Below are 26,162 nucleotides of genomic sequence, written 5' to 3'. Positions count from 1 at the left end.
ATGACATTTCCTCTAGTCATTAGTCACGTCTCAAGGCCCCTCTTATATTCTTTTGCTTTCCACTTTGAATTTTTATTCTCACAAAAAATATAAGATTTACTGTTATGCAGACTACTGCATTAGTGTAAAAAATGGTATAAATATTATTGGTGCACTTGTGAAAGAATATTAGACTCACCAGTTGACGTGTATTGCACGCTTGGCACGATTTGTTTACTTTTGAAGTTTGGTAAAAATCGAACATTTCTGCTACTTTGAGCTCAATTTCAAGGCACCTTTCATTGTAAAACCAGTCAAAATCATCTCAATTTCAGTAATATGTCTTCCATTCTATAAAATGAGACCAAGAAAACTAGAATACAACAATAAATACTATACGAAAATACACTGCAAAGTCGCTGATTTATTAAAAAAAAATGGAAAAAGTTTTTTTTTTCTCATTATGCACCGTGTGCTGCAGGATTTTTTTTAGACTGTGCACACTGACCACATAGACCCATTCTTTCATATGAAGGCCTACCAGCTTTCTCCCACTAGATTTGAGGTCGCTAGAATTTATGAGTACTAGTACGTCAAAAACCCCTACGCGTAAGACGTACTAGTACGACGAAAACCCTCAAAGGGTTAAATGTCGTATATTACGGTAATATACACATTTTCATTAATCCATCCATGATATTTTTTTCAAAATTATATAATAAACACGATGCATAACATATAAATAAGATAAATACACCCCACAGTAGAATAAATAAACATAAATGTGAGATGTGGTAGCAGACGACTTGCACAAGTAACGCCATATTAGAAATGATAATAATAACAATACTCACCGAGTCTCGTTAAATGTCGTATATTACGTTAATATACACATTTTCATTAATCCATCCATGATATTTTTTTTCAATTATATAATAAACACGATACATAACATAAAAAGATGATAAATACACCCCACAATAGAATAAATAAACATAAATATAAGATGTGGTAGCCAGATAACTTGTACAAGTGATGCCAAGAATAACATTTTCTCTAATCTAACATAAGAGAAAATGTGTTACTGGGGGTAGCTGTAGAAAATTATTCCTTTCGTATGTATGTAAGTTTATTCAGGTATACACAAATACAGTTACATAGATTATCATACATAACATACGTGTAGAGAACCTAGGATAACCCAAAAAAGTCAGTGTGACTTATTTCCATTGCCTTCACTCAGAGCTTCATTTCTTCTCAAAATGATGTTACATGAGAATGGGAGTGTTCTTCTTTATTAATTCTACCGTATCAATGTAGAGACAACCTGTACACAATGTAACTTGTACACAAACCAGACGTGTACACTTCGTTTGTTTACAAAACTTACGTTCGCCTGGTTTGTTTACATAACTCTGCGCCTGTCCCCTCTCATGTACTCATTCTTTCTCTCTCTCATTTATTCGTTTTATCTCATTTACTTACTCCTGACCCTACATTAAGACTACAAATATTTTAAGGTAAGTAATGAGTGAACTGTATATACATTTTATCGCTCTGGGATGCTTAAATATCATAGAATAGTATGTGTGGGTGGGGTGGCCTGGTAAGGTAGCCTGGCTATTACCATACATACCACACTTGATTTCTTACAATAAATACTACTTGTCTCACCCTAGATTAAGACTATAAATATTTTAAGGTAAGTAATGAGTGCACTATGTGCGTATTGTACTTTTTTATTGTTTTTTGATGCCTGGTTCTATTGCTAACTTAATATATGTTAGTGTAAACTTGTTATCTAGTGTTTGTATGCATTTATAAGTGGAAAAAAAGGGTGTTCCACTTTACGGCGGTTTCCGCTTTACGGCGGTAGCCTGGAACCTAACCTGCCGTATAAGTGGGGCCCTCCTGTATATATGCATGTGTGTGTCTGTGAAGTGTGACCAAAGTGTAAGTAGGAGTAGCAAGATATCCCTGTTATCTAGCGTGTTTATGAGACAGAAAAAGAAACCAGCAATCATGCAAAACAGTTACAGGTTAAGAATAATCACTAAATCCCATCCCTGGCAACACCCCCCCCCCCCTCACCCCACTCTTCATAGATCTGAACTTACTCCCTGCTCAGAACATCCACACTTACTACTGTGCAATCTATATCTACAGGACCATAAATTCCAATATTAACCTTGACCTAAAATGCTTTCTTGATAGTTGTGACAGGATCCACAGGCATAACACTAGACACAAACATCTCTGGCATTCCCCGTGTTCGACTAAATCTTAACAAATATTCAATGTATTTCCAAGGACCTAAAATCTGGAACACCCCACCTGAAGACTCTAGAACTGCAGACACATTCATCACTTTCAAAACTACAGTTAGAATACATCTTATCTCCCTGATCCACCCCGACAACTAACTACATGATAACCACCTGGTGGTTCACAATTACACTCACCCACTGACTATAAACCCAGAAATACTAATCTTAATCTTAAAATATTAAATCCTAACTAGTCATAAGTTTGCCTGTGATACTCCAATATACACTTTGTATTGTGCCAAAACAAAAGCATTCACATTGCTAAACTCACAAATTATGATTGTGTCACTTAGCCTTAATACCATAATCTGTAAGGATTTAATGTTAAGAATTAATCTAAGTCTGCTCGAAATGCCTAGCCATGCTAGGTGTCCTAGTGGCCCCCTCTGTAATTAGTATTTTATAACATGTAAACCACACAATACCCAAAACCTGTAAACCCCACATTGTAACTCTGGAAATCTGGAAAAACAGACTGGACGTGCAACTATGACCACCCTAGAAAATGTCGTGCCCATATGACAACAGGAAAATGCAAACTCCCTTCCTGTAAGCTTTTTCACCCTGAAATGTGTACCTCTTCAGTACAGGAAAGACTGTGCTATAACTTAAATTGCCAGGCACACCATCTAAAGGGGACAAAAAAATACAAAACATCCAGGCCATGGGAAAACCTGGGTAGCCACAACCACTCAAGAGGGAGAGGTTTTTTAGTGCCAGGAAAGAAAAAAAACTGGTAGGAAATGGCAGAAATTGTACACCAAATCCAGTCATTCCTGGAGTGGAACCACAGTCGATGGCTTCCACTCCAAAGCAACAGATACAGATACTAACGCCGGGGAAAAAATCCCCCCCCCCCCTTCAGTACCAACAATACCACCAGTCCGATGACATTCTTCTTTGCAAATATACAGGGTCTAAAGCCAGCAACAAACAACAAAATACCTTTCATCCGTGGACTGCTTGCAGAGGCAAAGGCAATGTTCGCGGCTTTCACTGAGACCCACATAAAGGATCACTTGGACAACGAAATATGGATCCCACGTTACAACCTATACAGATGTGACAGAGTGAACAGGCAAAAGGGGGAGGTTGGCCTGTACATAGCAGAGTCACTTGTTTGCACAGAACTGCGTAATGCCTCAAATGTAGTGGAAGTTTTAGCTGTAAAGATCGAGAACCAAAACCTAGTCATTGTGGTAGTCTACAAGCCTCCGGATGCAACATCCCAGCAATTCCAGGAACAGCTGTTAAAAATTGACCACTGTCTGGAAAATCTTCCAGCTCCTGCACCCAACATCTTGCTCCTGGGGGATTTCAACTTAAGGCACCTAAAATGGAGGAATATAGCAAATAATATTGTTGCAGTAATAACACCAGGAGGCAGCTCTGATGAAAACTCACACGAGCTTTTAAATCTCTGCACAAAATTCAATTTAAACCAGCAAATAATAGAGCCTACTAGACTGGAGAATACACTAGACCTCATCTTCACTAACAATGATGATCTGATAAGAAATGTCACCATATCAAAAACAATATACTCAGATCACAACATAATTGAGGTTGACATGTATGCGCGGAGCCCCTGACCGACATAATGAGAATAGTCACGAGGGAGCATTCACCAAATTCAACTTCAGTAACAAAAACAGTGGGACCAAGTAAACCAAGTCCTAACCGATATAAGCTGGGAAGATATACTAAGCAACACAGACCCCAACTTATGCCTAGAACAGATTAACTTGGTGGCACTTGATGTATGCACAAGACTTATTCCTCTAAGAAAACGGAGGAGTAGATGTAAAATAGAAAGAGACAGGCGCTCCCTTTACAGGCGACGGAAAAGAATAACAGAGCGGCTAAAAGAGGTCAATATATCTGAAATGCGTAGGGAGACACTGGTCAGAGAAATAGCAAGCATCGAACTTAAGCTAAAGGAATCTTGTAGGAGTCAGGAATCGCGGGAAGAACTAAAAGCCATAAATGAAATCGAAAGAAACCCAAAGTATTTCTTCTCCTATGCCAGATCAAAGTCGAGAACAACGTCCAGTATTGGGCCCTTACTTAAACAAGATGGGTCCTACACAGATGACAGCAAGGAAATGAGTGAGCTACTCAAGTCCCAATATGACTCGGTTTTTAGCAAGCCGCTAACCAGACTGAGAGTCGAAGATCAAAATTAATTTTTTTATGAGAGAGCCACAGAACTTGGTTAACACAAGCCTATCCGATGTTACCCTGACGCCAAATGACTTCGAACAGGCGTTAAATGACATGCCCATGCACTCTGCCCCAGGGCCAGACTCGTGGAACTCCGTGTTCATCAAGAACTGCTAGAAGCCCCTATCACGAGCCTTTACCATCCTATGGAGAGGGAGCATGGACACGGGGGCCGTCCCACAGTTACTAAAAACAACAGACATAGCCCCACTCCACAAAGGGGGGCAGTAAAGCAACAGCAAAGAACTACAGACCGATAGCACTAACATCCCATATCATAAAAATCTTTGAAAGGGTCCTAAGAAGCAAGATCACCACCCATCTAGAAACCCATCAATTACACAACCCAGGGCAACATGGGTTTAGAACAGGTCGCTCCTGTCTGTCTCAACTATTGAATCACTACGACAAGGTCCTAGATGCACTAGAAGACAAAAAGAATGCAGATGTAATATATACAGACTTTGCAAAAGCCTTCGACAAGTGTGACCATGACGTAATAGCGCACAAAATGCGTGCTGAAGGAATAACAGGAAAAGTCGGTCGATGGATCTAAAATTTCCTAACAGAACACAGAGTAGTAGTCAACAGAGTAAAGTCCGAGGCAGCTACGGTGAAAAGCTCTGTTCCACAAGGCACAGTACTTGCTCCCATCTTGTTCCTCATCCTCATATCTGACATAGACAAGGATGTTGAGACACTTATGCAGCATATGGGAATCTTTATTCAGGAAACGTATCGCCACACAGTGGCTTCATCAGTCCAATACAAAGAAGGCGTAAGGAGAGGAGGAGAATGAGGTAATCAGTCCCTCAACCTGGAGTCGATGTGTTGAGTCCATCAATCTTGTAGAATGTACAGCATAAAGATTCCCATATGCTGCATAAGTGTCTCAATCTTCAACTTGTCGGTTTTTCAAACCATTCATCACAGACAAGGATGTCAGCCACAGCACCGTGTCTTCCTTTGCAGATGACACCCGAATCTGCATGACAGTGTCTTCCATTGCAGACACTGCAAGGCTCCAGGCAGACATCAACCAAATCTTTCAGTGGGCTGCAGAAAACAATATGAAACACCAATGTCAAAGACCTGGGAGTGATCATGGCGGAGGATGTCACCTTCAAGGACCATAACATTGTATCAATCGCATCTGCTAGAAAAATGACAGGATGGATAATGAGAACCTTCAAAACTAGGGAGGCCAAGCCCATGATGACACTCTTCAGGTCACTTGTTCTATCTAGGCTGGAATATTGCTGCACACTAACAGCGCCTTTCAAGGCAGGTGAAATTGCTGACCTAGAAAATGTACAGAGAACCTTCACGGCGCGCATAACGGAGATAAAACGCCTCAATTACTGGGAGCGCTTGAGGTTCCTAAACCTGTATTCCCTGGAATGCAGGCGGGAGAGATACATGATTATATACACCTGGAAAATCCTAGAGGGACTAGTACCGAACTTGCACACGAAAATCACTCACTATGAAAGCAAAAGACTTGGCAGACGATGCAACATCCCCCCAATGAAAAGCAGGGGTGTCACTAGCACGTTAAGAGACCATACAATAAGTGTCAGGGGCCCAAGACTGTTCAACTGCCTCCCAGCATACATAAGGGGGATTACCAACAGACCCCTGGCAGTCTTCAAGCTGGCACTGGACAAGCACCTAAAGTCTGGTCCTGACCAGCCTGGCTGTGGCTCGTACGTTGGTTTGCGTGCAGCCAGCAGTAACAGCCTGGTTGATCAGGCTCTGATCCACCAGGAGGCCTGGTCACAGACCGGGCCACGGGGGTGTTGACCCCCGGAACTCGCTACAGGTAAACTCCAGTTATCCCTTCAGGAAGCTTGTAATTGGCAAGTCTTTGATTCTGTTCAAAGGAAGACTTTTTCAAGCAGTACATACCAAGTAAGAGGAAATGCGTTGGTATAAAGTTGTTTGTGCTTTGTGATTGTTAGTGGTCTGGTATTGAATATTATTGTGTACACTGGAAGTTATACATTGCAAAATACCAGGAAGTTATTGGGCATCTCTGGTGATGTGGTTAGAACAATGATAGAACCATACCTTGGTAAGGGGCATGTATCATATGCTGATAACTGGTACACAAGCCCCTCACTCAGTGATTTTTTGGGAGTGAACATGACTGATGTGTGTGGCACAGTGCGTGCAAATCGTAAACATATGCCCAGGTTTGACGCTGGCACTCGTAGAAGTGAAGTGCAGGCGTTTGCTGCCAATGACATCATGACATTACGGTGTCATGACAAACGAGATGTCACACTGTTGTCATCAGTTCACCCTAACGAAATGACAAACACTGGCAGGCAGCATAGAGAGAGCAATGAACCCATTCTAAAACCTGCAGCTGTGATTGATTACACCCTCAATATGCGCTCAGTGGACAAATGTGACATGCAGATTGGGTTTGCTGATTGTGTTCGCAAGAGTTTTAAGTGGTACATAACTCTTTCTATCTTCTGGACATTTCCATGCTCAATGCTTATAATATGTATAAGATGAGGGCCAGAAACAAACCACCATATTGTGAATTCTGTTTCTGTCATTAGACAAATAGTATTCAAGTACCAAGGAACAACACCTGCAATAGACGGCCCACTAAATTATCAACAACTACCTTCTTGTCTGAAACATGGTGATCACTTCCTAGTAAAACTGCCTGCTACTGCTTTCAAGAAAAAGGCTCAGAAGAGGTGTTACGTATGTGCACATACAAAAAGACGCCCACAATGCAGACACTCGTTTTGTGTGAGGAGTGTAAAACACCACTGTGCATGACACCATGTTTCAAAGAGTTCCACAGGCTGCAGAACTTCTAAAAACATTCCCTGTGACCGTATGTGTATATAAAATATGGAAAAATAGTAATAAACAACATTTTATATCGTTTGTGTGTAAACAATTATAAACAATATAAGGACAACAGTGTTTGTGCAGTTATTGTGTAGTAAATATAGAAAAAACGTGTAAAATAGTGCACATATTGGTCTCACAGGCCATAAAAGTTACGTGGAAAAAAAATAATAGAAAATAGTACCTATAAAGCGAAAAGTAAAACCAGGTGACGGCAGTCAGCGATGTTACCATATACAGGTTATTTTCTGTCGAATTCACGCCTCCATATCTCGGTAAGTATTGATGGTAAAAAATTTTTAAGCCTGTAATGTTTAGGAATAAAAAAACAATCTTTTCATAAGAATTTTTTTGAAATTTTGGCCACCCTGAGAAGTCTGAGAGGGCCTGGGGACCCTGAAAGGGTTAAGTTGAAACTTGTTGAATTTTGTTTAAAAATTACTGACCTCTGTGCATTTTATAGGGTCAGTCTGACAGTTGAATGGGTGGTTACTTACGCTTAACCCTTTCAGGGTTTTGGCCGTACTAGTACGGCTTACGCACCAGTGTTTTTGACGTACTAATATGCCTAAATTCTAGCACCCTCAAATCTAATGAGAGAAAGCTGGTAGGCCTACATATGAAAGAATGGGTCTGTGGTCAGTGTGCACAGCATAAAAAAAATCCTGCAGCACAGTGTGTAATGAGAAAAAAAAACTTTGACAGTGTTTTTGGATTAAAACAGCGACTTTGCACTGTTTTCATATGGTATTTATTGTTGTATTCTAGTTTTCCCTGATCTCATTTTATAGAATGGAAGACATATTACAGAAATTCAGATGATTTTGACTGATTTTACAATGAAAAGTACCTTGAAATTGAGCTCAAAGTAGCAGAAATGTTCGATTTTTACCAAAGATCAAAAGGAAACATCATGCCAAGCGTCCAATACACGTCAACTGGTGAGTCTAATATTCTTTCACAAGTGCGCTGATATTATTTATACCATTTCTACACTAATGCAGTAGTCTGCATAACAGTAAATCTATTTTTTTGTGAGAATAAAAATTCAAAGTGGAAAGCAAAAGACTGTAAGAGGGGCTTGGGGACATTACTAATGAACAGAGGAAATGTTATTTTAGTGCCAGGAATGTCTGTTTATTCTGGACTCTATTCGGTAATTGGCATCTTTTGAAATGTGTGAAATTGGTAAAATTGTTAAATTCTGACCACTGTATTGGATAGTTGAAATCGGTAAATGGGTGGTTTCATGTACTCATTTTATAGAAAAAATGGAGTTCTAGCGAAATAGTTGTGACTTTTGTCGACTAGTACACTGGAATTGGCCGAAAATAGGGCTCAAAGTGGGCAAAATCGCTGATGTGTAAACATCGTCGAGACCGCTGACTTCACGAGAGCATAATTCCGTACATTTTCCATCAAAATTCATATTTTTGGTGTCATTATGATCAGGAAAAGATTCTCTGTCTTTTCATAAGAATATTTTTTTTTGGGGGGGGAGGCATTACTTTTAAAAAAGGTCTTTCAAAAAGCTTTTTTTTTTTTTTTTTTAACCCTCACTTGCTCTGTGTCAAAGAATTAAAAAATAAAATTCTTGTGAAATGGTAAAGAATTTTTATCTGAAGGTAAAACTAAGTGCAAATTTGATGAAACTTGCTCATGAATTTTGCTGCGTCAGCGATATTTATGCATCAGCGATTTTTGCCCACTTTGACTCCCATTTTAGGCTAATTGCATTATTCCAGTTGACCAAATTCTTAGCTATTTCGCTAGTGTTACTTTATCAATTAAGCACAAGAAAACGCCCAATAAAGTGATCGGAAATTGCTAAGTTGGCCAATTTCACAGTTCAAAATATTCGAATTTCAAAATATTGTCCAGAATAAACAATGCAGGCATTCCTGGCACTAAAATAACATTTCCTCATTTTATTATTTACATTTCCAGGCTTTGCAAATGAATTCCATTTTGTTTGCTCACATAATTTTTATTTACACCAAAAAACCAGAAGATTTACTGTTATGCAATATTGTAATACTTGTATAAATAATATCAGTGTATTTGTGAATGCACATTAGACGCCAGCTAATGTGTATTGGATGCGCGACTTAATTTGTTTACACAAACGTCGGCAGAAATCTAACATTTCCGCTACTTTGAGCTCAGTTTCAGGCCATTTTCAGTATCAAAACCAATCAAAATTATCTCTATTTCTGTAATATATCTTCCATTCTGTCAAATGACACAAAGAAACCATGAATACACCCATAAAAAAAATACAAAAAACTGCAAAGTTGCTTTTTTAATCCAAAGGTAATGTTTTTCTCATTAAGCACTGTGCGCTGCATGGTTTGTTTTATATAGTGCATGCTTACCACATAGATGTATTCTCTTGTATCTAGGCCCAAATTTACCACTCAGATATTATCTGAGTGAGCCGAGCTCATGGCATAGAACTACGGCTTGGACCCTGGCTTCAGAGTTGTAGAACTTCAGGATGGACCCTCAAGGGTTAATACTAGGGTTTTGGTGATGGTTAAAATAATTTTCTGAAATCTTGTAACCTTGATGTTTTGAAAATTTATTCTGTGCCCCTCACTTTTTTACATTTTTTGACAGGAAAACCAGATCAAAAGGTGTTGGCTTCAACGCTTCTGAAGGAGCGACTTAACAATTCTCCATTTGTTCATAAAGACTACTCTCCTTGCATTCGTGTTACAAGATCAATGAAGGCAAAGGGTGTATCTTCCCGAAAATTGACTCTCTAATTTTTAAGATCTAGAGTATATATAGCAATTCTTCCAGACTTCTTGCATTAGCCATATGTACTAAAGTAAAGGCCATTAATAAGGTATGTACATATGGAAAAAACTCTTGCTACTCTCATACTCGTTTCACTGTTGCATGCTTGTCTTAATTTTTTGATACAAGCAACCAGGACCCAGTATAAATAAATTTATTGCACTAAACAGGTATTTTTATATTTGAGTGCCTCAGTTAAAACTAATCTTTAAGAGTTTTATGATGTACACCAGTAGTAACACACACACACACACACAAAATTTAATTCTGTATTCTGTCAGGTTTGGTGAGGTGGTGTTGATAGTACGTATTTGGAAACCCAGTTAACCCTTTCAGGGTCCAAGGCCCAAATCTGAAGTGGTGCCCCAGTGTCCAAGAATTTTCAAAAAAAAAAAAATTTTTATTTTTTCTTATGAAATCGTAGAGAATCTTTTTGTGAAGGTAATAAAACAAAAAGTACGAAATTTCGTGGAAAATTGACGAAATTATGCTCTCTCAAATTTTGATGTGTCAGCGATATTTACGAATCGGCGATTTTGCCGACTTTGACTCCCATTTTAGGCCAATTACATTATTCCAATCAACCAAATTCTTAGCTATTTCACTAGTATTACTTCTATTCTATCGATTGAGCACAAGAAATCGCCAAGTCAACTGTTTCAACTACAAAATAAAGTGATCGGAAATTGTTAATTTGGCCAATTTAACACAAAGTTCAAAATATTCCAATTTCAAAATAGGGTCCAGAATAAATAATGTAGGTATTCCTGGAACTAAACTAACATTTCCTCTGTTCATTAGTTACATTTTGAGGCTTTACAAATAAATTCCATTTTGATTTTTTATTCACATAATGAATTTTTATTCACACCAAAAAATAGAAGATTTACTGTTATGCAATACTGTAATAATTGTATAAATATCATCACCATATTTGTGAATGTATATTAGACCCACCAGCTGACGTGTATTAGATGTGTGAGGTCATTTGTTTACTCTTGAATATCGGCAAAAATTCAACATTTCCACTACTTTGAGCTCAGTTTCAAGCCATTTCCAGTGCTAAAACCAATCAAAATCATCTCTATTTCTGTAATATGTCTTCCATTCTATCAATGAGACCAAGAAATCGCAAATACAACTATAAAAAACATACGAAAAAACACTGCAAAGTCGCTGTTTTAATCGAAAAATCATGATTTCAGTTTTTTTCTCTCATTATACACAGTGTGCTGCAGGATATGTTTTATGTGGTGCACACATACCACATAGATGTATTCTCTCATATCTAGGCCCAAATGTACCACTCACAGTTTATCAGAGTGAGCTGAGCTCATGGCGTAGATCTACGGTTTGGACACACCGTAAAGCCGTAGATCTACGGGACGGACCCTGAAAGGGTTAAATACTACCACAAGAAGCTACCTCCACTTTCACGTAATGAATATCTCCTATTACTGGGTGATATTGTACTTGTGTGAAAATATAATAATGTACTTTATATCAAACTGTTCTTAATGTGGATGGTATTCTGTTATTAAACATGACTTAATTTTAATAACACAGAAGACAACTCTCTCCAGACTTTTCAATAGATATTTCTGGTAAATTTTGGTTGCTAATTCACCTTACTGTAACCTTTCTTTTGTTAATGATGTTTTATGAATATAAAATACACAAATATGCGAATGATAATTTTTGTTTTGTCAGAAAAACTTTTATTTAAAATCAAATTATACAGTATATTGTTACAGTATTAAGTAATTTAAAGAAAAAATTCAGAGGATTTTAATGTATAAAAGTTGTAAAAATATGCATAATCTACATATACATACATAGTCACATCTCTCTATCAGTTATTGTATTGGATTACGTGGCATCTCTTTTAAATGCATTTGTTTTATCCTTCCAAAGTACATGAATTATCTCTTGCCTAATTATTTTTTACTCCTAGGGAAATTATTTCCATTCTATCATATATTCACAATTTCTTTAGGTACCTTTTTCTGAAAATTTCCACATTGTTCCACCCATTCAGATTGTCTTCAGAGATTAATGATTATTTTTTTATTAATTTATTGTATGCTTTTGCTAAGGAAATTTGCTAACAAATTAAAATGAGAACTTGATAAACTTTGTGAACCATGTACTCTTTATTACCTAAGTTTAATCCTTTTCATGGCTGTACTTAAAGTTCATGGCTGTAATATGAGAATTTTTGACTCTTGTTTAGATTTTGTACCACTGTGCCACTCTTCATTATGCATCATCTTTTACAATAAACATGATGCAAGGAGAGACTATAAACAACTTGAGGAAATGCATGACAGAATTCACTAGGTCAGTTAATTTGGAAATCATGAACACAGTCTGTTTGTTTCAGAATTATCATTTATTTTACTATCACTGCAAAATAGTCCTTTCTCTATCCACCACTTTTGATATTACCAAGCACAGGTTTTTTTTTTTTTTTTTTTTTTTTTTTTTTTTTTTTTTTTTTTTTTTTTTTGTTTTTTTTTTTTTTTTCTTCTCTCTCTCTCTCCTATTAGTTATGTCAAAGGTTTACTGTTGTCAAGTAATGTTTAGGATAAGATACCAGTTGTCTAGAACCTTCCAGAACCAAGTCCATGGTGTAGATTTGTCACAAATTACTTATAAACGCATCAAAATTATTTAAAAAAACTGTAATATCCTTTAGATAAAAACCTCCTTCCAAATTGTTAAAATTGTATTATAGATTTGGATATTCATGTTCAGTTCATTTGTATCTGCTCTCGTATAACTGAAAAGCAGTAACAGCTTTATATTTAAGTATACAGGTGCACATCTCTTTATCTGAAACCCTTGGAGCCTATATTGTTTCGAATTTCGGAATGATTCTCAATGCCACCACGTGGCGGCATGACCCAGCACGGAGATGACCGACGCTCCACACTCCATGAAAAAATTTTGTTTTTTGAAACTTTTCGAATTTCAGAATTTCGGATAGGATAAAAGGATGTGAACCTGTACTATGAAGTGCATATATATACATATATATTTTTATACCTTTTGTACAAAGCACCTTTTGATTATATCGCTTTCAATATTTTAAGATTCGGGAGAGTATTTCATTAGACACTGAAAGAATTAATAACCTTTTTGGATGATTTTTTGGGTGTGCTAATGTAATAGTATAAATACTGGTAAGTACTCTATACATAAAAGATTTTAGTTCAATTTGCATATCAATCCTAGTCTGTCACTGTACTGTTTTTAGAAATAAAAGTTTAAGGAAGATGAGTAAAGATTTTTCTTTAATTCCTAGCAGACGAGTGATCTGAAAATGAAATTAGCAAAGAAAGAATTGGTACCTGGTATTTGTAGTGATATTATTATTAAACACTGATTGGGATTAGGTTATTAGCAGGTTATTCCCTTCAAACTCTTGGGTGGAGAGCCCACTCAAAGGGGCTCTCAATCCAAGGACCTGGACCTCTTGTCCTCTTCAAGGGGGGCTCCTTGGCGTGGTGAAAAGGCTCTTGGTCTGAGGAATTAGACCTGTTGGTCTCCTTCAACAGACCGAACCTAATTACCCCCCAATCCCCCCTTTCCTATCCCATCCTCCCTTTTTCCTTTCCTCCTCCTCTGCCCCGTCCCTCTCTTATTCCCTTCCTCTTTTTGGCCTTTGGGATTCTTCCCACAGGTCTACTGGTTCCTGGGTAGGGGAAAGGGTACTGGGGTCAATCCTATTCCGTTGAAGTTCTTGGCAGTGGTGTAGTTTGCTGTGGAATCTGGATTGCCTGGGAATATCCCGTTTCCTCTCCGGGAGGTGCATCTCTGGAGGCCGCCTTTCGGATTCCGGGGGTGGTGGCCAAAGGAGGTATGCTTTGTGGCGGATATCCGGCTGCCCTCTTGTCCACCGAGGTAGCTCGGCAGATGTGAGGTTGCTATCCTGGATTGTTGGTTTACTGACATGAAGGGTAGGGTATGGCACAGGTTCCATGCCGCATCTGCACTACTTGCAGTGTTGCGGTCCTCTTGGGCGTGGAGGGTGATTTCCGGCCCTTTCGTTCCTCCTAGGAACTATTCCTCCTCGTTCCCCCTTTTTTCTTTTTTTATTTCCTTTCTCTTTTTTTCTTAAAAACAAAAAGAAAAGTAACTTAACCATGGAAGCCCTAGTCCATGAACCTGCTACCCCTGGGCCCCTTGCTGATACCGCACCCCGTTCTGACCCTGCCTCGTTTTTTGACCACTCTTGGGACACTCCTGATGCTGTTTCGTCACCAGCTTCAGGTACCGGGGTCTCGACTGACTCCTCCGATTTGTCTGAGCTCCGCCCTCCTTTGACTATGCTTCCGGCCTCTCCCTCTACGGTGTGGCAATTTTCGAATCGCCAGCCCGTCCCACATCGGACTAACTCTGGTCCCACTTCTAAATGCCAGCGACAATCTCCTGATGATGTTACTTCGTTACCTTCCCATTCTACTCGGAAAAGACAGACACGACATGCACTCCCTCTCCACGCTCAGTTTCTCACCACACAATGGACTAAATTCTTTACTTTAAGACTGACTTCTTCTATTGCCTATCTTTCCGACCATAGTATTGGCAAAGCGCTCCTATGCCATGTTGGTAGAGATATTTCATTTCATGCTCTCGAGAGCAGTACGCACATCGTCACTGTCCAGAATGCTACCCAAGCTCATGATCTCTCTCTCTCCTTTCGCATATCGTTACTATTCCTATCACTATTGAAAAACATCATTCTCTCAATTCTTGTAGTGGTACTGTCATTCTGCCCCCATATCATAGTCCAACAGAATTTCCAGACATGTGGCAATGACATTCTTGAACAGCTGGAACTCCAGGATCTCCCAATCCTCAAAGTAGACACTTGTCCTTCCTGCTCGCGGGCAAAGACGATAGATACTCTTGCAGTGTGGCTCAATTAATTTTCGACATCCATGAACTCCCGTCCTCTGTATGTCACAGGACATTGGTTACAAGTTCGAAAGGTGATCCCTACACCGCAACAGTGTAGAAATTGCTGGCGTTTTGGTCACCCAGCGAAATATTGCAGATCTAAAGCTGAATGCCCAGTCTGTGCTGCCAACAACCATTCTAATACGTCTTGCAGTCAACCTCCCTCTTGCCTTAATTGTCATGAGGCTCGCCCTTCATACTCTCGCCGTTGCCAGGTCTACTTAAATTAGCGTGAAATCCGTTGCCTCAAAGAAGCAGGTCTCCCTTATGCTATGGCAGTTTCTCATCTCCGCCTCCAAGGGAGACTACCCCGTGTTTCTTATTCTCGTGTTTCAAAATGTCCCCCCACTTCTGGGGTCCCATCTTCTGCAGCCTCTGTTGTTACCCCTGCCATAGTCACTCCTGTATCTAATTCTTTTGCTGTCCTGGGCTCGGACATCCCTACTTCAACACCTCAGTCTGTTCTGACATCTTCGAGTTCTCGCTCACAAGCCCTGGTATCGACAAGATCTCGTACGACGCCTACCAATCGCACCTCTACTTCTCAGAAGTCCAAAAAATCCCCTTTGCTCAAATCTTCCTTGCCCCCTCCTTCCCTTCTTCTGCCCCCACATTTTACCTTTCCAGTCTCTGTACCTGGTTCTTTCCCTCTCGCTGGCTCTATTACAAGTGTGGAGGTTCGCCCCCCTCTTTGTTCTGTGACTCCCTCCCCTGCCCCCTCCCAAGTCTCTCCCTATTCTGCCACCTCCCAGGTTTTTGCCTCTTCTGTCCCCCTCCCACACTTCTCCAGTTCCCAACACGCTTTCGTCTCCCCCCTACTTTAGTACAGTCCATTACTGTCCCAATCTTCACTCGCCTTCCTCCTCCTATCCCCAATATTGTCTCCCATACAACGTCTTTGAATTCAGAAACACTTGACGCTGTTTCAGAATATATTGCAGAGACTAAACCTTCAATGGACACTGATCATCCACCTCTTCCTTCTTCCTTCTCTTCCCTCTCCTTCATCTCCACAACTCCATTCTTTGCAATGCTCCGTTCCTTCGCTGCTTGAACGTCTTTCGATGCCACTGCACGTAGACTTTTCTAACCCCTCTAGTCCGTAGGTGCCCTTCCCTACAGATTCCTGGTATTTTCCTCATTGCCAATCACGGCCTATTTTCCTTGGAATATCCGCAGCCTCCGGGGTAATCGAGGTGAGCTTCAGATGTTCCTTTCCAGGTTTTCCCCCTGTTGGTGTTTGCTTACAAGAACCAAAATTACACTCGGCTGTTTTCCAACCTATCTCAGGCTATAATTTATTGTATTCTTCAGATCCTTTCTCAGATGGGACCTTTAAAACCCTTGCTCATCTTTCATGGGGAGCTGATCGTTGAACTCTCCTTCGCCTACATTCAGCCCTCATTCATTTTGTCAAAGCTCGATTATGGTGACCAGATCTATTCGGCGGCCTCTCTTCCTACTCTCTCTAGCCTTAACCCCATCCATCACCAAGGATTAAGTTTATACCTTGGTGTTTTAAGCTCTTTCCCTGTTGAGAGCCTCTATGCTGAAGCGAATGTTCCATCCTTGTCTGATCGCCGTGATGCCTATTGCCTTCGCTACTATATACGCTCTCACGATCTCCGCAATCCTTCCATTTATAGAATGGTCACCGATATTGGTAGACATTCTTTATTTGTTTGCCGCCCCTATTTACTCAGTCCCTTCTCTCTTCACCTACATTCGCTCGTCTTCTCTTCAGTTACCACCTTTATATGTACATGTAGCATCTCACTTTTCCCTGCCCCCCTGGGAAGCTCCAGCTGTGTTCGGGTCTGTTCTTTCTCACTCCTTTGCTCGAAAGCCCAACTGCCTACAGTGGCTTCCCGCTCTTTTTCTTGACCACTTCCACTCTTTCTCATGCCATCACAGTGTACATAGATGGCTCTAAGTCTTATGACGGCGTCGGATTCGCAGCAGTGTTTCCGGACAGCGTCGTGCAAGGGCATTTGCTATCTTCGGCTGTCATTCTTACTGCTGAATTGTATGCCATTCTTGCAGCACTTATTCGTATCACATCTATGCCTGTGTCATCATTTGTGGTTGTCTCAGACTCCCTTAGTGCTCTACAGGCTATACGGAAATTTTATACACCTTTCCCCCTAGTTCTCCGTATCCAACTTTGGCTATGCCATATCTCTACCAAGCATAAAGATATTGTTTTTTGTTGGGTCCCTGGTCATGTTGACGTACAAGGCAATGAACAGGCAGACACTGCTGTGAGGTCAGCAGTACATGACCTACCAATTTCATATAGAGGTTCCATTTCTGGACTATTTTGCTGTAATAGCTACCCACCTTCACACCCGTTGGCAACAACGTTGGTCAACTCTACTCGGTAACAAACTTCATTCTATTAAACCGAGCATAGGTTACTAGCCGTCTTCTAGTCATCAGTGCCGAGGTTGGGAGACTACTCTCTCCCGCCTTCGCATTGGCCACACTCGTCTTACTCATGGGTATCTCGTGGAGAGGCACCCTGTTCTTCTCTGTGAGAAGTGTCAAGTTCCAGTATCGATTAGCCACATTGTTAGACTGCTCTCTCTATCAACGAGCGCGCAGAATTTGCCTCAGTCATCGTCTCCGCTCTACTACTCTCTCTTTACCTTCCCTTCTTGCTGATGGACCCTTCTTTAACCCTTAAACTGTCCAAGCAGATCTACATTCACATGCGTAGTGCTCCAAAAGTAGATCTACGTTTTTTACATATTTTCAAATATAACAAAAAAAAAAAAAATCAAAGTTTTTTTTTACACGTTTTCAAATGTTAAAAACGTAAATCTACGTTTGGACAGTTTAAGGGTTAATCCTGACTCTCTCATTGACTTCTTGACAACGACTGATTTACTCCACAAACTCTGATGATGCTATCTTTTGCACTCTCCTCGGCCTGTTCTACCTGAATCTCTTGCTGCCCTCGACCCTTTCACTATCCACTGCCCCGTTGTTCTCCGTAACCTACTACTCTTCCATCTCCCTTTTGCCACCTGATACCCTCGCTTCCTTCCTGCCCTGCAGCGCTGTATAGCCCTTGTGGTTTAGCGCTTCTTTTTTTATTATAATAATAATGGACCTCTTGTCCTCTTTAAAGAGGCCCTACCCTGCTGCGTTGTATGACTTGTGGGTTTAACGCTTAGTTAGGAGTATAATTTCAGTTTTAAAGAAACTTGTTCATTAAATTCATTTACTCTTCTTGCAACCATTTCAAATCTGTTAGCGAGTTTTTCTTCAAACTTTTCCACCCTACTTTACCTTCCCTCCTAGCTGACGGCTTCACCTTTGACACACATTGTGACTTTTTGACAACAGATTTATTACACAGCTTTTAATTGTACTTCCTTTAGCACTTCTTACTACCCTTACTAACTGTACCTTTGTTATGCTCTCTGCCCTTGCTAGTTTCAGATCAAGCATATTACACAGTTTGCCCACCCCACACTGATGTACTGTGTTGCATGCAAAGAGTATGTAATCTTTATTCGGTGCATGTTAACACACAGGCTGCCTCGCCTGTGGAAAATTGCATTTATCTGGATGTAACTCGTAAGGTACATACCAGTAAATGGTAACAAAGATAATTATTATTTATCAAAGTTACATAGACAAGTAGGAATTTGGGACACCTAGGTCACAAAAAATGTCCTCCTTCGATACCTACCACTGTCATATCCACAAGTTGCTCTAGACCTATTAATTACAAATGAAATATGCATCACCAGGAATTCTGGTAAATATATAAATTTGTGGACTGTATATTAAAATTAATAAATGATTAACATACACATTTATATAACAGAAGGAGAGTATATCTTAATATCACTCACCAATTTGACTGGAGATTAATGTGTGTCATACTCAAAAAAAAAAAAAAAAAAAAAAAAAAAAAACACATTCTAACTAAATTTATGAAAATGCTGGCCAGAATTATAACAAATCTAGATAGCTTATCTGAGGTTCCTGGAGATGTCTTGTCCAGTTGTCTGATGTCTCAAGTTATGCAGGAATGCACATCCAACAATTTTGGCTCCTATTTGAGAAGTTTTAAGCCCAATTTAACCTTCAGTGCAACGAAAATTCTTCCAATTATTCACTAACGTTTGTGTTGACTAGTTCAAACATGGCAAGTCTCTTCTGCGCAGGCGCAGAGTTTCCCATTTTTTATAACAAATTTTATTAAATACAATGTATTACACTAATTTACATAAAAAATACACTTTTTTTTCTGGAAAATACATTATTTTCCACATCACCAACCAGCGAACCAGATGCTAAGGGTCTGATGATCCAATGGGGTCCCATCGTCAGATCAGTATCTAGGTTCAGCCAATCACATATGGATCTGGCTATTGTGAAGGTGACGTGGTTACCACTCGCCTTTTCACCCTTGTCATTTTCATTCCAGCGTTGGTTGAAGCACGGTGGTCTGCTCTCTTGGCCGCTGTTTTGCCTTGATTACCGTGGCGTGCACTAATACCTATTGCTGTACATAATGTATATAGTGTACATACTTCTGTTTATACTTGAAGGATAATATTCAGTTTTTCTGCTGTGTTTATTTTGCTCCCTTTACACCCAAGAGAACAGGCCTTGAGTACCTGGGCTGTATGACTTGTGGGTTTAGTGCTTAGTTTTGATTATAATAATTCTTCCTCAAATTCTTGTGCTGTTTTCACTGCACACTGTTTTATAAATTCTTCATTCCTCTATGATTTCCCATTTTTCACAAGAATCATAACTTCATATGATGCTGCAAGACTCTCTGAGGTTTCCCAAAATTATTTTGTATCTCCTATTTATGATGTTTGCTCTTTAGGTTCATGACACTATCACTGGGATTTTCCCATATACTGGACATACTGTGTGCAGGGCCGGATTACCGCATAGGCAAACTAGGCATTTGCCTAGGGCCCCGCGCATTTGGGGGCCCCGCGGTCCAAGGGGTTCAGGGGCTCATCCAAGACTGCACACATGGTGCAAGTGCAAAGGGGGGACCCCTTAAAAAGTTCAAGTGTTTGGAGAGTAAAATTGATTTTTAAAAATTAATCAAAACAAAAATAAATAATGAAATAAAATAAAATAAAAAAATAAATAAACCTAACCATAGATGGCAACACTCAACACGCCTTTGTTTACATCAGAACAGCTGTGTTTTCCCGCTAATGGGTGAGTATGGGAGATTCCTCTCCAATTTTCTGTAGTAATTACACGTTATCTAGACTTGTACTGTGACAAATTAACTGAAGTGTTGTTGATAGACATTGATGTGTATGGATAAATGTTTGTTTTCACCTCTAAATGTTAAGGGAGGTACCTGATAGGGTTACTTGACCAGTAAAGACACATGGACCAGTAAAGATGCATTTTTGGTAAAAATACTATAAAGAAAAACCTAAAAACGCAAATTGACTTCCGTTTGTAGGTTTTAAAAGCACTTTGTCCAGTCTTTAAGTCTTTATCATTTCAATTACAGATCTCAATTGATTGATGTTCTACGTCACTTCCGTCGCAAATGCTTAGTTTTCAAGTTGCGACAGAAGTGATGTAGAACATAAGAAAATCGTTGGTTGGGTGAAACTGAAAATTGTCCCTGCATTCTTTAATTCTCATGTCCTTATCTATGGTGGTAGGCCATATATCATGCAAAACATAATGATTAGTTTAGTTATGAAAATGGTAATATAAATACCATTGTGCATTGTTCTTGGACTTGGTATGATTTCTGTTTAAGTAAATTGGAGATCAAGGAGGATGAATTAGTAAAATATTCGTAGCCCAAATCACTAACCTAATCTATGGTAAAAGTTCTGTATATGACTCCTTTCTGGTAACGTTTTGAATTTTTAGATGCGCAGCCAGAGGAAAGGGGGCTACAAGGGCCATATCCCCCCAATTGACAAAAAAAATTTAATTAAAAAATTAATAATTGATAATGAAAAATTTGTATTTGCATGATTACAGACAGTGATACATCCTCATTATGGCATCTCGTGAATGTGATGTTGGACGTTCTTATGCGAGTGGGTCACAGAAAAGAAAGAAGAAAATTCAAGAGAAGAACAGAAAAAGAAAGATGTAGGAAGCTGCAGAAAGATCACAGACATGCTCACGAAAACAGTTTCTGATGTTACCAGTACAGTTGAATCTGCAGATACGTCAGATCATACAGGAAGCCCTCCCTCCATTATTTCTCAGCCAGCATCTACTTCTTTTGTGTCTCCTCTCAATGTCTCGATGGACATTTCATCCACAGGATTTGTCTTAAAAGATCCTGCCTCATGGCCAAATGTAATCCCAGATTCTCTACGTAATGCTTTCATTGCAGAAAACTTCAGTCAAACTCTGAACATTGACTTTAGGAAATCAGCAAGGATTTATGATAATGGAAGTTGTCGTCGTTTAAAGTCATCTATGTTTTATAGGAAGCTTGCAAATTCAGAAACTGTGAAAAGATCATGGATGGTATACTCTGAAAGCTCAGGAAAAGTGTACTGTTTAGCATGCAAGCTATTTTCTACCGAAGAAAATACCTTCACACAGGGGTTCAATGACTGGAAAAATTCCAAGCGTTTCGAGGAACATGAAAACAGTACCACTCACAGAAGCTGCATTTTAGCCAGTGTATTTCGTGCACAGAAAAAAGGCTTATTGGATTCTCATTTGGAAAATCAAACTGAAAAAGAGTGCACTTATTGGAGAAAAGTTCTAGAAAGAGTTGTTGCTGTTGTAAAATTCTTAGCTCTGGTGGCCTGGTGGTTAACGCTCTCGCTTCACACGGTGAGGGCCTGGGTTCGATTCCCAGCCAGAGTAGAAACATTGGACGTGTTTCTTTCCACCTGTTGTCTATGTTCCCCATCAGTAAAATGGGTACCTGGGTGTTAGTCGACTGGTGTGGGTCGCATCCTGGGACACTGACCTAAGGAGGCCTGGTCACAGACCGGGCCGCGGGGGCGTTGACCCCCGGAACTCTCTCCAGGTAAGAGGACTTGCTTTCCGTGGAGAAAATGAGGTTTTTGGTTCAGAAAACAATGGCAATTTCCTAGGGATCATAGAACTGTTAGCACAATTCGATCCATTCTTAGCAAATCATGTGTCACGCCTTGGGAATGCAGGAAGAGGCACTGTATCTTACATGTCATCTACTATATGCAATGAATTTATTGAACTGATGACTAAGAAGGTCCTCAATAACATCATAGCAGCTGTGAAAACTGCAAAATACTTTGCAATAAGTGTAGATTCAACACCAGATATTTCACATACAGATCAATTGACATTCATTGTTCGCTTTGTCGACTCCAGTGGTAAGCCTGTAGAGCGCTTTATAAAATTCATTCCTCTTTCAAGCCATGATGGAGAAACAATGATGAATGTAGTACTGGATACTCTGCTTGAACATGATCTCTCTATTATGGATTGCCGTGGCCAGAGCTACGACAATGCGAGTAACATGTCGGGTAAATATAATGGATTGCAAGCCCGTATCAAGCAAATCAACCCACTTGCTGAATATGTGCCCTGCTCAGCACATTCTCTTAATCTTGTTGGGTCATGTGCTGCGGAGTGTTGTGTCGCTGCAGTTTCATTTTTTGGACTTTTACAAGCACTCTTTAATTTTTTCTCTGCTTCAACGCATCGGTGGAGTATACTCAAGTCAACCATTCATGGAGATGTCATCAAATCATTATCAACAACAAGGTGGTCAGTGCAGCATGATGCAACACATGCTTTGAAAGAGAGCTTTGCTGAAATACGTTCTGCTTTGATCCAAATAGCAGAGGATGAAGACCAGACAGCAACTACAAGAAGCGAAGCAGCCAGCTTAGCATCAAAATTGGAAGATTTTGAATTGGCCTTACTCTGTGCCTTAGAGTTCTGAGAATATCATAGGTTATACCATCCTCTCCAGGAGCAGTTGATCGATCTTTGGTTAATGCATTATCTAATTCATACTTGGTAAAGAGGCAATCACTCTCATCAGTATTTTGGCTCATAAAATTAATCAGTTTCAACATTTCTTCAGAAGTACTCTCTAAATTTTTTCTAATATGAGATGGAAGGTTTTCATGCCTGGATGTTTTGAACCAGTCATTTATGAGGTCATTTGCTTTTTCAAGAGGAAAGGGATGAGCAACATTGCCAGTCTTTTTCCTGGTTATTTTATTTATACCTTTCCAAGCCAAACTCAAAGGGGTGGACCTATTTTAATAGTCTTTGTAAAACTTTTGAAAGAATGATGCTTAACAGACTGTACTACAGAATCAGACACCAACTTTCCCCCTACCTCTATGGGTTCATGAAAGGTAAAAGTGTGCAGAACTGTATTTCCACCTTTCTCACTGCACACACCTCTACTAGTTGTACCACTTTTCTTGATCTAAAATCTGCATTTGATATTGCGAACAGAACCGTTATACTACATGAACTAGCCAAAATGAATATTGGTGGTAGCTTACTCTGCTGGATAATAGGATACCTGTCAAATAGAGTATCCTCTGTCCTTTACCAAGGCTTCAGAAGTGATTCTAAAGAAACGTCTTTAGGTACACCGCAGGGAGGAGTTCTTAGTCCCATGCTATTTAATATTCTGATTAATGCTCTCCTAAATGCTCTACCTGCCTCACCTAAACATATAGCTATAAGCTATGCTGATGATATCATGATCCATACAACAGGGCATAAGAAGATGAATACCATTCTTAATGAAGTTCAAGCAATTTGTAATCGACTAGGCCTCATAATATCTTCCTCTAAAACAAAGATATTAACAAGCAAACGACATCCCCCACCCATCTATTTGCAGGGTGAAATCATTAGCTACGTTAAAACTTACAGATATCTTGGTGTAGATGTACCCTTTAACAAATCCACTATACCACAACTAAACAAGAAATGCAAAGCTAGGCTAAATGATCTCAAAGCTGTTGCTGGCTACAATCCCAACTATGGTGCTAATGTGAGAATCGTGAGAATGATGTACATAGCCTATGTTAGGTCCTTAATTGATTATGCTGCTCCCATGTTGATATTAGCTAGAGAAAGTTCTCTCCGACCCTTGGAGTTAATGCAAAATGAAGCTCTCAGGATTATTCTTGGCTGTCCCAGATCTACAAAAGTTCTTAACATGAGGAAGGAGCTTGGTATTTCTAGTATCAGTGATAGGATTGTTGAAATTAACACTGTACTCGGTATTAGAATGTTGAGAAACGAACCAGACACTGTCACAGTGAATCTTACCAAGTGTCTAGAGGTAAATACACAAATCTAAATGGATTGTGAAAACGTGCAATTGCATTAAGTTTTATAACCTGCATGAACTGTATCACTGTAGGCAACAAGAGCATTTTACCCCTCCATGGAAGATGTGTTCATTTAATATCACATACCTACAAGTCCCTCCCAAGAAGGTAAGACACATATGCAACAGTTAGACAACTTTATTCCAAAACGTTTCGCCTACACAGTAGGCTTCTTCAGTCGAATACAGAAAGTAGGCAGGAACAGTAGAGATGTGAAGACGATGTAATCAGTCCATCACCCTTAAAGTCGTAGAATTTGAGGTTGTCAGTCCCTCGGCCTGGAGAAGTTCAGTTCCATAGTCAGGAATTATCTGAAGATCAAGCGACAGTGCGGAGACTTAAATACTGTCGGAAGGAGAGGTGCAGGGTAGTAGTAGTAGTAGTAGTGAGAGGCCACTGAGAGGTCATGTCCCTCTCAGATCCAACACTTCTCACTTGAAAAGCTTGTCCAAGGTGTTTTCTGTACCAAGATGCCACGTGTTGCAGTGTCTGACAAGATGAACATCAAAATGGTATACAATACCGACAGGTTGTTAGGTAAGACACATATGCAACAGTTAGACAACTTTATTCCGAAACGTTTCGCCTACACAGTAGGCTTCTTCAGTCGAATACAGAAAGTAGGCAGGAACAGTAGAGATGTGAAGATGTAATCAGTCCATTACCCTTAAAGTCGTAGAATTTGAGGTTGTCAGTCCCTTGGCCTGGAGAAGTTCAGTTCCATAGTCAGGAACTATCTGAAGATCAAGCGACAGTGCGGAGACTTAAATACTGTCGGAAGGAGAGGTGCAGGGTAGTAGTAGTAGTAGTAGTAGTGAGAGGCCACTGAGAGGTCATGTCCCTCTCAGATCCAACACTTCTCACTTGAAAAGCTTGTCCAAGGTGTTTTCTGTACCAAGATGCCACGTGTTGCAGTGTCTGACAAGATGAACATCAAAATGGTATACAATACCGACAGGTTGTTAGGTAAGACACATATGCAACAGTTAGACAACTTTATTCCGAAACGTTTCGTCTACACAGTAGGCTTCTTCAGTCGAATACAGAAAGTAGGCAGGAACAGTAGAGATGTGAAGACGATGTAATCAGTCCATCACCCTTAAAGTCGTAGAATTTGAGGTTGTCAGTCCCTCGGCCTGGAGAAGTTCAGTTCCATAGTCAGGAACTATCTGAAGATCAAGCGACAGTGCGGAGACTTAAATACTGTCGGAAGGAGAGGTGCAGGGTAGTAGTAGTAGTAGTAGTGAGAGGCCACTGAGAGTTCATGTCCCTCTCAGATCCAACACTTCTCACTTGAAAAGCTTGTCCAAGGTGTTTTCTGTACCAAGATGCCACGTGTTGCAGTGTCTGACAAGATGAACATCAAAATGGTATACAATACCGACAGGTTGTTAGGTAAGACACATATGCAACAGTTAGACAACTTTATTCCGAAACGTTTCGCCTACACAGTAGGCTTCTTCAGTCGAATACGACTTTAAGGGTGATGGACTGATTACATCGTCTTCACATCTCTACTGTTCCTGCCTACTTTCTGTATTCGACTGAAGAAGCCTACTGTGTAGGCGAAACGTTTCGGAATAAAGTTGTCTAACTGTTGCATATGTGTCTTACCTAACAACCTGTCGGTATTGTATACTATTTTGATGTT

The 26,162-nt window shown here is 39.8% G+C and overlaps 1 protein-coding gene across 1 annotated transcript in view; it reads left to right on the top strand.

Moving 5' to 3' along the window:
- Positions 1 to 13,490, top strand: part of LOC138852420 (uncharacterized) — an 80,700-nt gene extending 67,210 nt beyond the window's left edge. Inside the window, exon 4 of the mRNA XM_070083053.1 lies at positions 10,026 to 13,490. Coding sequence (XP_069939154.1) covers positions 10,026 to 10,174 — 149 coding nt within the window. The 3' untranslated portion in view covers positions 10,175 to 13,490. The remainder of the gene's footprint in view (positions 1 to 10,025) is intronic.
- The last annotated feature ends 12,672 nt before the right edge of the window (positions 13,491 to 26,162 follow it).

The sequence above is a fragment of the Cherax quadricarinatus genome, chromosome 8 (genome assembly GCF_038502225.1).
Source record: "Cherax quadricarinatus isolate ZL_2023a chromosome 8, ASM3850222v1, whole genome shotgun sequence".
NCBI lineage: Eukaryota > Metazoa > Arthropoda > Malacostraca > Decapoda > Parastacidae > Cherax > Cherax quadricarinatus.
This window is presented reverse-complemented; position numbering and strand designations above follow the sequence as displayed.